Below are 14114 nucleotides of genomic sequence, written 5' to 3'. Positions count from 1 at the left end.
GGATACACAGTGTAGCGCTGATGCGCTTCAATGCCCCTCCCCTTTGCTTAAAGGGGCGGGCCACTGCGCACTCTGCAAGGCCTCTGATGGCCTCCGTTGGACCACCAGAGCAGCGTGGTACCGGGCTAGCAGCCCAGCACCCAAAACGGACGATGGTGGCCCAGACCATGGAAAAAAACAGATTGGCTATCCAACCCAAAAGTCGGCAAAAAGACTAAGATGGCAGCGCAGAGCACTGGAGACTTCCCTTTAACATCCGCCCCGCGAGCACATGTCAGCCAGCTTTGCGACCTGCGAAGCTGGTGTGGACACCCGCTTGCGTCCGCCTCATGGGCTGCAAGGCAATTTCCCCTGTGGGGCAGAAAGGGGTCGCCACACACATCGATGACTGCATTGCCGGTTGTGTGGAGGTCCGGGAAGCTATCCACAGGCCGTGGTGCTGCCGTGACAGCGCCTCTGCAAACTCCCGGGCAATTTTCTGGGAGTTGGCAGCTCCCCCCCCCCCCCAGGGCAAAAACTGTCTTGCCCCGGAGGCTTTACAGGCCTCTCAAAAAGGGACAATTTCACCCTCTAAGACTGTTAAGAATTTTAAAAGAGCTAATATTTTCAACATTCCATGAGTAAGAAGGAACATCATGAATGACCCAAGTGCATCTTAAGACTGATGAGAAATAACACCAACATTAAATGGATTACCCAAGATGCTTTGGCCCAATCAGATGGGAGTCAAACAGATCACTTGCAGTTCTGCCTGTCACATGTGAGGGGTGCTATATACACGAGAAATTTATCTACTCTAACATGCTACACAACAAATGATTGCAAATCAACGGCCCTGAAATTCCGGGTCAGAGGCTTCTTTTGGACAAACGCCTCCGACCAGAGAATTTTTACGAATTTACCTAGTGGTCCCGGAGGAACTTGAGATTCCGGTAGGGAGGCTTTCTCTTCCCGCACTGCGAAGCGTGCTCCCGTCCTTTGAGGTTCGGATGCAGAAGGTGGTCACATGTGACTGCACAACCAATCAGGTACAGTATTCTCATTAGTAGCAATGAGAACTCGGTATCTACAAGTTCTCGTTTGTTTTTTCTCATTAATAACAAACACACTAAACACCACAATAAAAAATAAAAAACACACCTCAAATAATTAACATTTATTGAAATTAAAGTTGGTCTTAGAAAAAAAAATTCAAATTTTTAAAAAAGTTTTTAAAATTATGGTTTAAAATAAATTTACCATAGTGGGCAGGGTTTTTAACAATAAATGTGTTTTTCAAAATTTTATTTTATTATGTTTTTGTGTGTTTTAAAACTCTTTATGCTTGTAAAAGTAGGCTATGCGCCTGCTTTTATCAGGCGCAAGAGTTTTGAGGACATTTGCTGGGCAAGATATGGGTAAATACCGCAATCTTGGCCTCGTAAATGTCCTCGCTCCCGAGATACGGAGGATCTGTCAAGCTGCAGCTTGACAGATCGGAAAAGCCGGTTTTCAGCGCAGGCGCATTGTATGCTAAAAACCGGCTTTTGCGATGCCTCCCCGGGTCCATACACACTCCATACAGACCCAAGGAGGCCGGGATTTCTCGGCCAACATTTTTCCAAATGTACACTTAACATTATGCAGTTCACCATGATTGACATTACATACTTTATTTTTCTCTAATAACAGGCAGGCCAGAAGATAGCAGCATTGAAAAAAGCAATTGATTGCCATGGTGCTTACACAGACATGGTAAGAGAAGATCTGGAAAACCTGTTTCCAAACTATTCAGTGAAATCTGACTACAGTGCAGTTCTGGTCTTGGTTTGACCTTTCTTGTTATTTTGTGATCCAGTTTGCTGCAAGAGGGTAGAACCAATGACCAAAGAAACACCAATTAACTTACTGGACTGGGAAAGATTGTTTCATCTATGAACTTCTTGAGATAGAATTGAGTGGGAGAGGGGGGAAAAGAGTTGATGAAAGTTGTGGGAGAAGAAAATTAAGGCTCAATGAAAATAGATTGAGATATCCGTCAGAATATCGCAAGCGATAGAAAAGGGATCAGGACATGACATTTCTGACACTGGCTGGAGTCATACCTAGCACAAAGGAAGATGGTTGACCTCCAACAACCACAACCATCTCAACCCTAGGACATTGCTGCAGGTATTCCTCAGGGCAGTGTCGTAGGCCCCACCATCTTCATCAATGACCTTCCCTCCATCACAAGGTCAGAAATGGGGATGCTTGCTGATGATTGCACAGTGTTCAGTGCCATTTGCAACTCCTCGGATAATGAAACAGACGATGCCCGCACGCAACAAGTCTTGGACGACATTCAAGCTTGGGCTGATAAGTGTCAAGTAACATTAGCTCCATACAAATGCCAGGCAATAACTATCTCTAACAAGAGTGCATCTAACCACCGCCCTTGACATTCAACAGCATTAGCATCGCCGAGTCCCACAACATCAACATCCTGGCGGTCATCATTGACCAGAAATTTAACGACATCCAACACAGACAGCAGGGGAGTGCATGATGCGGGAGAATACGAAAAGATGAGAGAAGTCAAAAACAATTAGGAAGGCAAAGATGAACTATGAATTTAAATTCTGAAGGAACATAAAACAAAATAGTAAAATATTTTACAGGCACGTCAATGAAAAAAGGACGGTTGGGATGGGAATAGGACCATTAAGGGATAGACAGGATAATACCACAGGGAACGATAGAGAGATGGCAGAAATATTAAATAATTATTTTGCTTCAGTATTTACTAGGGAGATAGAACAGGTGGACTAACATTGGATGAAGAGATTAGTAATGAGATAAGTACATTTAAAATAAAAAGAGGGGATATATTAAATAAACTAATCAAACACAGAGGATAAAAGCCCTGGTCCGGATAGATTGCATCCATGCATTTTAAAAGAAGCTAGGGAAGAGATAGCAGAGGCCTTACTACACATATTTAATAATTCGTTAGAAAAAGGTCTAATGCCAGAGCACTGAGGGGTAGCTAACGTAATACCTATATTTAAGAAGGGGGATAGAATATGGCCAGGGAATTATAGACCAGTCAGCTTAACATCGGTGGTGGGAAAAATAATGGAATCCCTATTAAAGGAGAAAATAGAAGAACATCTAAAAACCCAAAATATAATAACGAAGAGTCAAATTTAAAAAAGGAAAGTCTTGTTTGACCAACCTCAGTGAATATTTTGATGAGGTAACAGCGAGAGTAGACAATGGTAATGCAGTACAGTTAGATGTAATTTATCTAGATTTTCAAAAGGCCTTCGATAAGGTACCCCATAATAGTCTGATGAATAAGGTCATAGAATGCGGAGTCAGGTGACAAGTAGCAGAATGGATAGCTAGCTGGTTTCAAGACAAGTAGGGGTAAAAGGTGGCAGAAGGCGGGTAGTGGCGTTGCACACGGGTCAGTGCTGGGACCACTGTTGTTCACAATTTATATTAACGATTTAGACAATGGAATCAAAAACGCAATCTCTAAATTTGCCGACGACACCAAATTGGGGGCGAGTCAATACTGAGGAGAACTGCAACAAATTACAGGAGGACATTAATAAACTTGCAGAATGGGCATAAGTATTATATGTATACTATTAACTAAGGGAAATCCTTATTAGTTATTAGTCGGGAAATTGATGGGATTGAAGGCCGATAAATCCCCAAGGGCCTGATGGACTGCATCCCAGAGTACTTAAGGAGGTGGCCTTGGAAATAGCAGATGCATTGACAGTCATTTTCCAACATTCCCTAGACTCTGGATCAGTTCCTATGGAGTTGAGGGTAGCCAATGTAACCCCACTTTTTAAAAAAGGAGGGAAAGAGAAATCAGGGAATTATAGACCGGTCAGCCTGACATCGGTAGTGGGTAAAATGATGGAATCAATTATTAAGGATGTCATTGCAGCGCATATGGAAAGAGGTGACATGATAGGTCCAAGTCAGCATGGATTTGTGAAAGGGAAATCATGCTTGACAAATCTTCTGGAAGTTTTTGAGGATGTTTCCAGTAGAGTGGACAAGGGAGAACCAGTTGATGTAGTGTATTTGGACTTTCAGAAGGCTTTCGAGAAGGTCCCACACAAGAGATTAATGTGCAAAGTTAAAGCACATGGGATTGGGGGTAGTGTGCTGACGTGGATTGAGAACTGGTTGGCAGACAGGAAGCAAAGAGTAGGAGTAAATGGGTACTTTTCAGAATGCCAGGCAGTGACTAGTGGGGTACCGCAAGGTTCTGTGCTGGGGCCCCAGCTGTTTACATTGTACATTAATGATTTAGACGAGGGGATTAAATGTAGTTTCTCCAAATTTGCGGATGACACTAAGTTGGGTGGCAGTGTGAGCTGCGAGGAGGATGCTATGAGGCTGCAGAGTGACTTGGATAGGTTAGGTGAGTGGGCAAATGCATGGCAGATGAAGTATAATGTGGATAAATGTGAGGTTATCCACTTTGGTGGTAAAAACAGACAGACAGACTATTATCTGAATGGTGACAAATTAGGAAAAGGGGAGGTGCAACGAGACCTGGGTGTCATGGTACATCAGTCATCGAAGGTTGGCATGCAGGTACAGCAGGCGGTTAAGAAAGCAAATGGCATGTTGGCCTTCATAGCGAGGTGATTTGAGTACAGGGGCAGGGAGGTGTTACTACAGTTGTACAGGGCTTTGGTGAGGCCACACCTGGAGTATTGTGTACAGTTTTTGTCTCCTAACTTGAGGAAGGACATTCTTGCTATTGAGGGAGTGCAGCGAAGTTCACCAGACTGATTCCCGGGATGGTGGGACTGACCTATCAAGAAAGACTGGATCAACTGGGCTTGTATTCACTGGAGTTCAGAAGAACGAGAGGGGATCTCATAGAAACGTTTAAAATTCTGACAGGTTTAGACGGGTTAGATGCAGGAAGAATGTTCCCAATGTTGGGGAAGTCCAGAACCAGGGGTCACAGTCTAAGGATAAGGGGTAAGCCATTTAGGACCGAGATGAGGAGAAACTTCTTCACCCAGAGAGTGGTGAACCTGTGGAATTCTCTACCACAGAAAGTTGTTGAGGCCAATTCACTAAATATATTCAAAAAGGAGTTAGATGTAGTCCTTACTACTCGGGGGATCAAGGGGTATGGCGAGAAAGCAAGAATGGGGTACTGAAGTTGCATGTTCAGCCATGAACTCATTGAGTGGCGGTGCAGGCTCGAAGGGCCGAAGGGCCGAAGGGCCTACTCCTGCACCTATTTTCTATGTTTTTCTATTATAGCTGCTAATCTCTTTTCCCATTATCATTGGGGGTGTTGGTTAGCATTTAAGTCTTGTGCACAGCCATGTGACTTTAATTAAACCTCGTTATTGTATCAAAGAATGTTACAAGTGGAACTTGACCTACGCTATTGAAGTATAGGTGATAGTTGATGAAAAGAGTCGTGCTTAAGATGGTTTAACACACTTTGTAGTTCAAGTGTCTAGTTGTGTGATATGGGGCTATTATTAGACCTGGCATTATACAGATAACTGGATAAGCAGTGAGCGCTCATTAACTATCCTAGGAATTTTTACAGAATGTTTTTCTTTAAAATTATAAACTTGTTTTATTTTTTTCACAGGCACTTAAAGGAATGGCAATTGACAGGCACTTGCTGGGCCTAAAGCTGCAGGCTATTGAAGAAGGTCTGAGTGTGCCGGAGATCTTCATGGACACCTCTTTTGCTGTGGCAACGCACTGGAGGCTCTCGACAGGGCAGGTACGTCTAAGCTGGGCACAGGAAATAATGACGCCTTCAGTGCTGGTGCTTACAGCAGCCACTTCCAGATATTATTCATTGTCTCATTTTTGAAGGTCCTGAACCAGCAATAGGGTCTCACACACAGCCAGTGCCTATAGAACAATTGTAGGTAGCGTGCGCATGGTTTTCTGAAATGTGTAGCTGTTTGCAAGGTCCTGTCAGTGGTGTGGTGCCTTGGAAAATTTACCCTTCTATATATTCAAGCTTTTTGAGGCAATCTGATCTGATGATCATTTGAATGTGATTCATAAATCATATGTATTGTACTTTAGGAGAACATATCTAATTGCAAATGAAAAATAGATTTAAATGAACATGGGCCCATAAAATGTAGTCGTGTTTGAGGATCCTTGTGGTTATGTTAAATGACAGCTCATAATTTAATTTCTAGTTAAACATTATGAGGTTTAATTTATTTTTGGTGCTACTTTTTGCACACTGACTAATATGCCTAAGCTAAATTCCTACAATGAGCACACTGGAATTGAGCATAAATTGAACACAGATTGTCTCACCTCCTGACTCCCAAAGCCGTTCCACCTCTTTTGCTGTGGCAACACACTGGAGGCTCTTGAAGGGCAGGGCATAGGAAATAATGACAATTCCATGCTGGCATTTATAGCACCACCTGAATCCACAATGAGATTACCATACTCCAAAGTATTCTTCATTTGTCTCATATTCGAAGGTCTTGACCAGCAATAAGGTCTCTCACACAGCCAGTACCCATTGAGGGTAGTGTGCCCACGGTTTTCTGATATGTGTAGCTGTGTGTAAGGTCCTGCCAGTGGCGTGATGCCTTGGAAAAGGCAAAAGTCAGGAGTGCGATGGAATATTCTCCACTTGCCTGGATGAGTGCAGCTCCAACATTCAAGAAGTGCGATAAAGCAGGATAAAGCAGCCCGCTTGATTGGCACCCCATCCACCACCTTAAACATTCACTCCCTATACCACCGGCGCACTGTGGATGCAGTGTGTACCATCTACAAGATGCACGGCAGCAACTCGCCAAGGCTTCTTCAGTGGCACCTCCCAAACTTGCAACTTCTACCACCGAGAAAGACAAGGGCGGCAGGCAGATGCGAACATCACAACTTGCAATTTCCCCTCCAAGTCACACGCCATCCAGACTTGGAAATATATTGCCGTTCCTCCATCATTGCTGGGTCAAAATCCAGGAACTCCGTCCCTAACAGCATTGTGGGAGTACTTTCACCACACAAACTTTGGTGGTTCAAGAAGGCGTATGACCACCATCTTATCATAGAATCATAGAAATTTACAGCACGGAAGGAGGCCAATTCAGCCCATTGTGTCCGCGCCGGCCGACCAAGCGCTATCCAGCCTAATCCCACTTTCCAGCTCTTGGTCCGCAGCCTTATAGGTTACGGCACTTCAAGTGCATATCCAAGTATTTTTTAAATGTAGTGAGGGTTTCTGCCTCGACCACCCTTTCAGGCAGTGAGTTCCAGACCCCCACCACTCTCTGGTGAAAAGGTTTCCCCTCAATTCCCCTCTAAACCTCCGACCAATTACTTTAAATCTATTTCCCCTGTGTATTGACCCCTCTGCTAAGGGAAACAGGTCCTTCCTATCCACTTTATCTAGGCCCCTTATAATTTTATACACCTCAATCAGGTCTCCCCTCAGCCTTCTCTGTTCCAAAGAAAACAAATCCAGCCTATCCAATCTTTCCTCATAGCCAAAATTCTCCAGTCCAGGCAACATCCTCATAAGTCTCCTCTGCACCCTCTTTAGTGCAGTCACATCTTTCTTGTAATGTGGTGACCAGAACTGCATGCAGTACTCCAGCTGTGGCCTAACTAGTGTTTTATACAGTTCAAGCATAACCTCCCTGCTCTTATATTCTGTGCCTCAGTTAATAAAGGCATGTATTCCGTATGCCTTCTTAACCACCTTATCTACCTAGTCTGCTACCTTCAGGGATCTGGACATGCACTCCAAGATCCCTTTGTTCCTCTACACTTCTCAGTATCCTATCATTTATTGTGTATTCCATTGCCTTGTTAGCCTAGCCCTCCTCAAATGCATTTCCTCACATGTCTCTGGATTGAATTCCATTTGTCACTGTTCTGCCCACCTGACCAGTTCATTGAGATCTTCCTGCAGTCTGCAGCTTTCTTCTTCATTATCAACCACACAGCCAATTTTTGTATCAACTGCAAACTTCTCAATCATACCCCCTATATTCAAGTCTAAATCATTGCTATATAACACAAAAAGCAAGGAACCTGGTAATCTTCTTCCTAGGTGGTCCCTCATATCGAGGATGACTTGCTTCCTCATCAAAAAGGGATGAGTTCACAGGTGTTTCAAAGGGGGACCTGATATTCCAGGTCCAAGCTACATGTTGAAGGGTGGAAGATGCCTGTGCGTGGATTTTTTAAATGTTTATAAATTTTTTTTTTAAAAGACCTGGTAATGAACCCCACTGGAAACAGCTTTACAGTCATAAAAACACCTAGCAACCATTACCCTTTGCTTCCTGCTTCTGAGCCAATTTTGGATTCAACTTGCCACTTTCCCTTGGATCCCATGGGCTTTTACTTTCGTGACCAGTCTGCCATGCGGTACCTTATCAAAAGACTTCCTGAAATCCATATACATTACATCATCTGCACTGTTCTCATCGACCCTCCTTGTTATCTCCTCAAAAAATTCAATCAAGTTAGTCAGATACGACCTTCCCTTAACAAATCCATGCCTTTCTAAATGAAGATTTATCCTGTCCCTCAGAATCTTTTCCAATAATTTTCCTACCACGATGATTGGCGTGTAATTACTCCGTCTAATCCCTTTTTAAACAAAGACACAATGTTAACAGTCCTCCTGTCCCCCGGCACACCTGTAGCCAGAGTGGATTGGAAAATGATGGTCAGAGTCTCTGCTATTTCCTCTTTTGCTTCTCTTAACAGCCTGCGATACATTTCATCCGCTCCCTCCTAACACCCTGGTCCATTCCGCAGTCACCCCCTCCCCTTCCCACGGCACCTTCCCGTGCAAGCGCAGGAGATGCAACATCTGCCCTTTTATCTCCTCCCTTCCCACTATCCATGGGCCCCAAATACTCCTTCCAGGTGAAACAGCGATTTACTTGTACTTCTTTCAATTTAGTATACTGTATTCGCTGCTCACAAAGTGGTCTCCTCTACATTGGGGAGACCAAGCACAGATTGGGTGACAGCTTTGTGGAACACCTCGGTTAAGTCCGTAATTGTGACCCTGAGCTTCCGCTTTCCTGTCACTTTAATTCTCCACTTCCCTCCCACTTGACACCGGACTCCTGCACTGTTCCAATGGAACTCAACGCAAGCTCGAGGAACAGCACCTCATCTTTCGTTAAGGCCAATTACAGCCTTCTGGACTCAGCATCGAGTTCAATAATTTCAGAGCATAACCTCTGCCTATCTTTGGCTCCCTTCCCCCACACTCCCCCTCGAGCTTATGTTTTTTTCCCCCTCTTTGTCTCCAATGGCAGCTGGTCATTATTCCGCCATTCACACCCTATCTAGACTAACCCTTTTCTAACTCCGGCCATTACCATTTCAATTTGGCCCATCATCCCTTTTATCTCTCTAATCTCTCCTGCCTTCCACCCTATCACAGACCTTCCCTTTTAATTCTTTCTTCCACCCACCGCCCCCCCCCCCCCCCCACCACCCCTTCAGTGCTTCTAAGAATGTGTTCTTTTCGAACATTCGCCAGTTCTGACGAAGGGTCGTCGACCTGAAACGGGTAACTCTATTTTTCTCTCCAAAGATGCTGCCTGGGCCGCTGAGATTTCCAGCATTTTCTGTATTTACATTTCATTTGGACCTGGGGATTTATCCACTTTCAAAGCTGCTAAACTCCTTAATACTTCCTCTCTCACTACATTTATTTCATCTGATCTTTTATACTCCTCCTCCCTGATTGCAATGTCTGCATTGCCCTGGAACGCCCACATGCCAGGAACGAATGAAATAAAAACTTAACCAGATTCTGTTGATGAATAGAATACCCTATTCATGAAAAGACAAACCTGTTTTCATTTGTTCCCTGTTATTTCTTTGCTATTTGTTCCTAAAGTGTCCAAAGCAATACTTGTATGTAAAGCGCTTTGAGATAGAAACATAGAAACATAGAAAATAGGTGCAGGAGTAGGCCATTCGGCCCTTCTAGCCTGCACCGCCATTCAATGAGTTCATGGCTGAACATGCAACTTCAGTATCCCATTCCTGCTTTCTCACCATACCCCTTGATTCCCCTAGTAGTAAGGACTTCATCTAACTCCCTTTTGAATATATTTAGTGAATTGGCCTCAACAACTTTCTGTGGTAGAGAATTCCACAGGTTCACCACTCTCTGGGTGAAGAAATTCCTCCTCATCTCGGTCCTCAATGGCTTCCCCCTTATCCTTAGACTGTGTCCCCTGGTTCTGGACTTCCCCAACATTGGGAACATTCTTCCTGCATCGAACCTGTCTAACCCCGTCAGAATTTTAAACGTTTCTATGAGATCCCCTCTCATTCTTCTGAACTCCAGTGAATACAAGCCCAGTTGATCCAGTATTTCTTGATAGGTCAGTCCCGCCATCCCGGGAATCAGTCTGGTGAACCTTCGCTGCACTCCCTCAATAGCAAGAATGTCCTTCCTCAGGTTAGGAGACCAAAACTGTACACAATACTCCAGGTGTGGCCTCACCAAGGTCCTGTACAACTGTAGCAACAACTCCCTGCCCCTGTACTCAAATCCCCTCGCTATGAAGGCCAACATGCCATTTGCTTTCTTAACCGCCTGCTGTACCTGCATGCTAACCTTCAATGACTGATGTACCATGACACCCAGGTCTCGTTGCACCTCCCCTTTTCCTAATCTGTCACCATTCAGATAATAGTCTGTCTCTCTGTTTTTACCACCAAAGTGGATAACCTCACATTTATCCACATTATACTTCATCTGCCATGCATTTGCCCACTCACCTAACCTATCCAAGTCGCTCTGCAGCCTCATAGCATCCTCCTCGCAGCTCACACTGCCACCCAACTTAGTGTCATCCGCAAATTTGGAGATACTACATTTAATCCCCTCATCTAAATCATTAATGTACAGTGTAAACAGCTGGAGCCCCAGCACAGAACCTTGTGGTATCCCACTAGTCACTGCCTGCCATTCTGAAAAGTCCCCATTTACTCCTACTCTTTGCTTCCTGTCTGACAACCAGTTCTCAATCCATGTCAGCACACTACCCCCAATTCCATGTGCTTTAACTTTGCACATTAATCTCTTGTGTGGGACCTTGTCGAAAGCCTTCTGAAAGTCCAAATATACCACATCAACTGGTTCTCCATTGTCCACTCTACTGGAAACATCCTCAAAAAATTCCAGAAGATTTGTCAAGCATGATTTCCCTTTCACAAATCCATGCTGACTTGGACCTATCATATTACCTCTTTCCAGATGCACTGCTATGACATCCTTAATAATTGATTCCATCATTTTACCCACTACCGATGTCAGGCTGACCGGTCTATAATTCCCTGTTTTCTCTCTTCCCTCCTTTTTTAAAAAGTGGGGTTACATTGGCTACCCTCCACTCCATAGGAACTGATCCAGAGTCAATGGAATGTTGGAAAATGACTGTCAATGCATCCACTATTTCCAAGGCCACCTCCTTAAGTACTCTGGGATGCAGTCCATCAGGCCCTGGGGATTTATCGGCCTTCAATCCCATCAATTTCCCCAACACAATTTCCCAACTAATAAGGATTTCCCTCAGTTCCTCCTCCTTACTAGACCCTCCGACCCCTTTTATATCCGGAAGGTTGTTTGTGTCCTCCTCAGTGAATACCGAACCAAAGTACTTGTTCAATTGGTCCGCCATTTCTTTGTTCCCCGTTATGACTTCCCCTGATTCTGACTGCAGGGGACCTACGTTTGTCTTTACTAACCTTTTTCTCTTTACATATCTATAGAAACTTTTGCAATCCGTCTTAATGTTTGGTTCAAATGCATCATCCAGTTACATGTCTAATGTCATATGGTTAAAATTAAACCTCAGAAAATGTGAGGTTCTCCACTTTAGCAGAAAAAAATAGAAAAGCAAATTATAATTTAAATGGAGAAAAATTGCAAAGTTCTTTCGTACAGAGGGATCTGGGAGTTCTTGTGCATGAAACACAAAAAGTTAGTATGTAGTACAGCAAGTAATCAGGAAAGCAAATAGAATGTTAGCCTTTATGGCAAGGGGGATACAGTATAAAAGCAGAGAAGTCCTGCTATAACTGTCCAGGGTATTGGTAAGGCCACACCTGGAGTACTGCGTGCAGTTTTGCTCTCCGTATTTAAGGAAGGATATACTTGCATCGGAGGCTGTTCAGAGGAGGTTCACTAGGTTGATTCCAGAGATAATGGGATTGACTTATAAAGATAGGTTGAGTAGGTTGGGCTTATATTCAATGGAATTCAGAAGAATGAGAGGTGATCTTATTGAAACTTAAGATGAGAGGGCTGGACAAGTTGGATGCAGAGAGGATATTTCCAGTCATAGGAGAAACTAAAACTAGGGGCATAGTCTCAGAATAAGAGGCTGCCTTTAAAACTGAGATAAGGAGGAATTTATTTTCTCGGAGGGTTGTATATCTATGGAATTCTCTGCCCCAGAGAGCTGTGGAGGCTGGGTCATTGAATATATTTAAGGCGGAGATAGACAGATTTTTGAGCGATAAGGGGTTATGGGGAGCGGGCAGGAAAGTGGAACTGTGTCCATGATCAGATCAGCCATGTACTTATTAAATGGCGGAGCAGGCTCGAGGGGTCAAATGGCCTACTCCTGCTCCTATTTCTTGTGTTCTTGTTACTGTTACGTAAATGAAAATGGGCAGGTCTCACAAATAGCAAATAAGATGAATCTGTTGATGATGAACAGGCAGATGAAGCCTCGGTTTAACATCTCATCTAAAGGACAGCATCTCCAACAGGCACTCCCTTGGTAATGACACTGAGATAGACAGCATTGTCAGCCTAAATTATTTGGGATGGGACTTGAACCCACAACGTTTTAATTTTGCAGGAGAGAGTTCGACCAAATGAGTCATGGAAGGAGAATTTGCAAAATCTGAGGAAAATGTACAGAATAGGAGGCAAGAGTATTTAAATATTAGTCATCCATTTGAGCCACTGTAGGATCACACTATTTCATACAACAGATAAAGTTAAAATTATCTCTGAAATTGAACTGGAGAAACACTGAAAGTGATGATGATCATCATCATCATAGGCAGTCCCTCGGAATCGAGGAAGACTTGCTTCCGCTCTTAACATGAGTTCTCAGGTGGCTGTACAGTCCAATACGAGAACCACAATCTCTGTCACAGGTGGGACAAACAGTCTTCGAGGGAAGGAGTGGGTGGGACTGGATTGCCGCATGCTCCTTCCGTTGCCTGCGCATGATTTCTGCATGCTCTCGACGACGAGACTCGAGGTACTCACCGCCTTCCCGGATGCACTTCCTCCACTTAGGACGGTCTTTGGCCAGAGACTCCCAAGTGTCACTGGGGATGTTTCACTTTATCAGGGAGGCTTTGAGGGTGTCCTTGTAACATTTCCGCTGCTCTCCTTTGGCTCGTTTGCTGTGAAGGAGTTCCGAGTAGAGCGCTTGCTTTGGGAGTCTCGTGTCTGGCATGCGAACTATGTGGCCTGCCCAGCAGAGCTGATCAAGTGTAGTCAGTGCTTCAGTGCTGGGGATGTTGGCCTGGACGTTGGTGGATCTGTCCTCCCAGGGGATTTGTAGGATCTTGCGGAGATATCGTCGGTGGTATTTCTCCTGTGACTTGAGGTGTCTACTGTACAGCAGTTATAATGGGTGACTTTAATATGCACATAGATTGGGCTAGCCAAACTGGAAGCAATATGGTGGAGGAGGATTTCCTGGAATGCATAAGGGATGGTTTTCTAGACCAATATGTCGAGGAACCAACTAGGGGGGAGGCCATCTTAGACTGGGTGTTGTGTAATGAGAGAGGATTAATTAGCAATCTCATTGTGCGAGGCCCCTTGGGGAAGAGTGACCATAATATGGTGGAATTCTGCATTAGGATGGAGAATGAAACAGTTAATTCAGAGACCATGGTCCAGAACTTAAAGAAGGGTAACTTTGAAGGTATGAGGCATGAATTGGCTAAAATAGATTGGCTAATGATACTTAAGGGGTTGACTGTGGATGGGCAATGGCAGACTTTTAGAGAACGCATGGATGAATTACAACAATTGTACATTCCTGTCTGGCGTAAAAATAAAAAAGGGAAGGTGGCTCAAC

The 14114-nt window shown here is 44.1% G+C and overlaps 1 protein-coding gene across 3 annotated transcripts in view; it reads left to right on the top strand.

Annotated features, from left to right (window-relative positions):
* LOC139229690 (carnitine O-acetyltransferase-like) overlaps positions 1-14114 on the top strand; it is a 61460-nt gene that overhangs the window by 42847 nt on the left and 4499 nt on the right. For 2 of the 3 annotated variants that reach the window (XM_070861212.1, XM_070861213.1), the window contains 2 exons: positions 1672-1734; positions 5618-5755. In XM_070861212.1, coding sequence (XP_070717313.1) covers positions 1672-1734; positions 5618-5755 — 201 coding nt within the window. The remainder of the gene's footprint in view (positions 1-1671; positions 1735-5617; positions 5756-14114) is intronic. The other variant, XM_070861215.1, reaches the window with a different exon arrangement.

The sequence above is a fragment of the Pristiophorus japonicus genome, chromosome 19 (assembly GCF_044704955.1).
Source record: "Pristiophorus japonicus isolate sPriJap1 chromosome 19, sPriJap1.hap1, whole genome shotgun sequence".
In the NCBI taxonomy this organism is placed as follows: domain Eukaryota; kingdom Metazoa; phylum Chordata; class Chondrichthyes; family Pristiophoridae; genus Pristiophorus; species Pristiophorus japonicus.
Note: the sequence above shows the minus strand (reverse complement) of the source record. Positions and strands in the feature narration are given on the sequence as shown.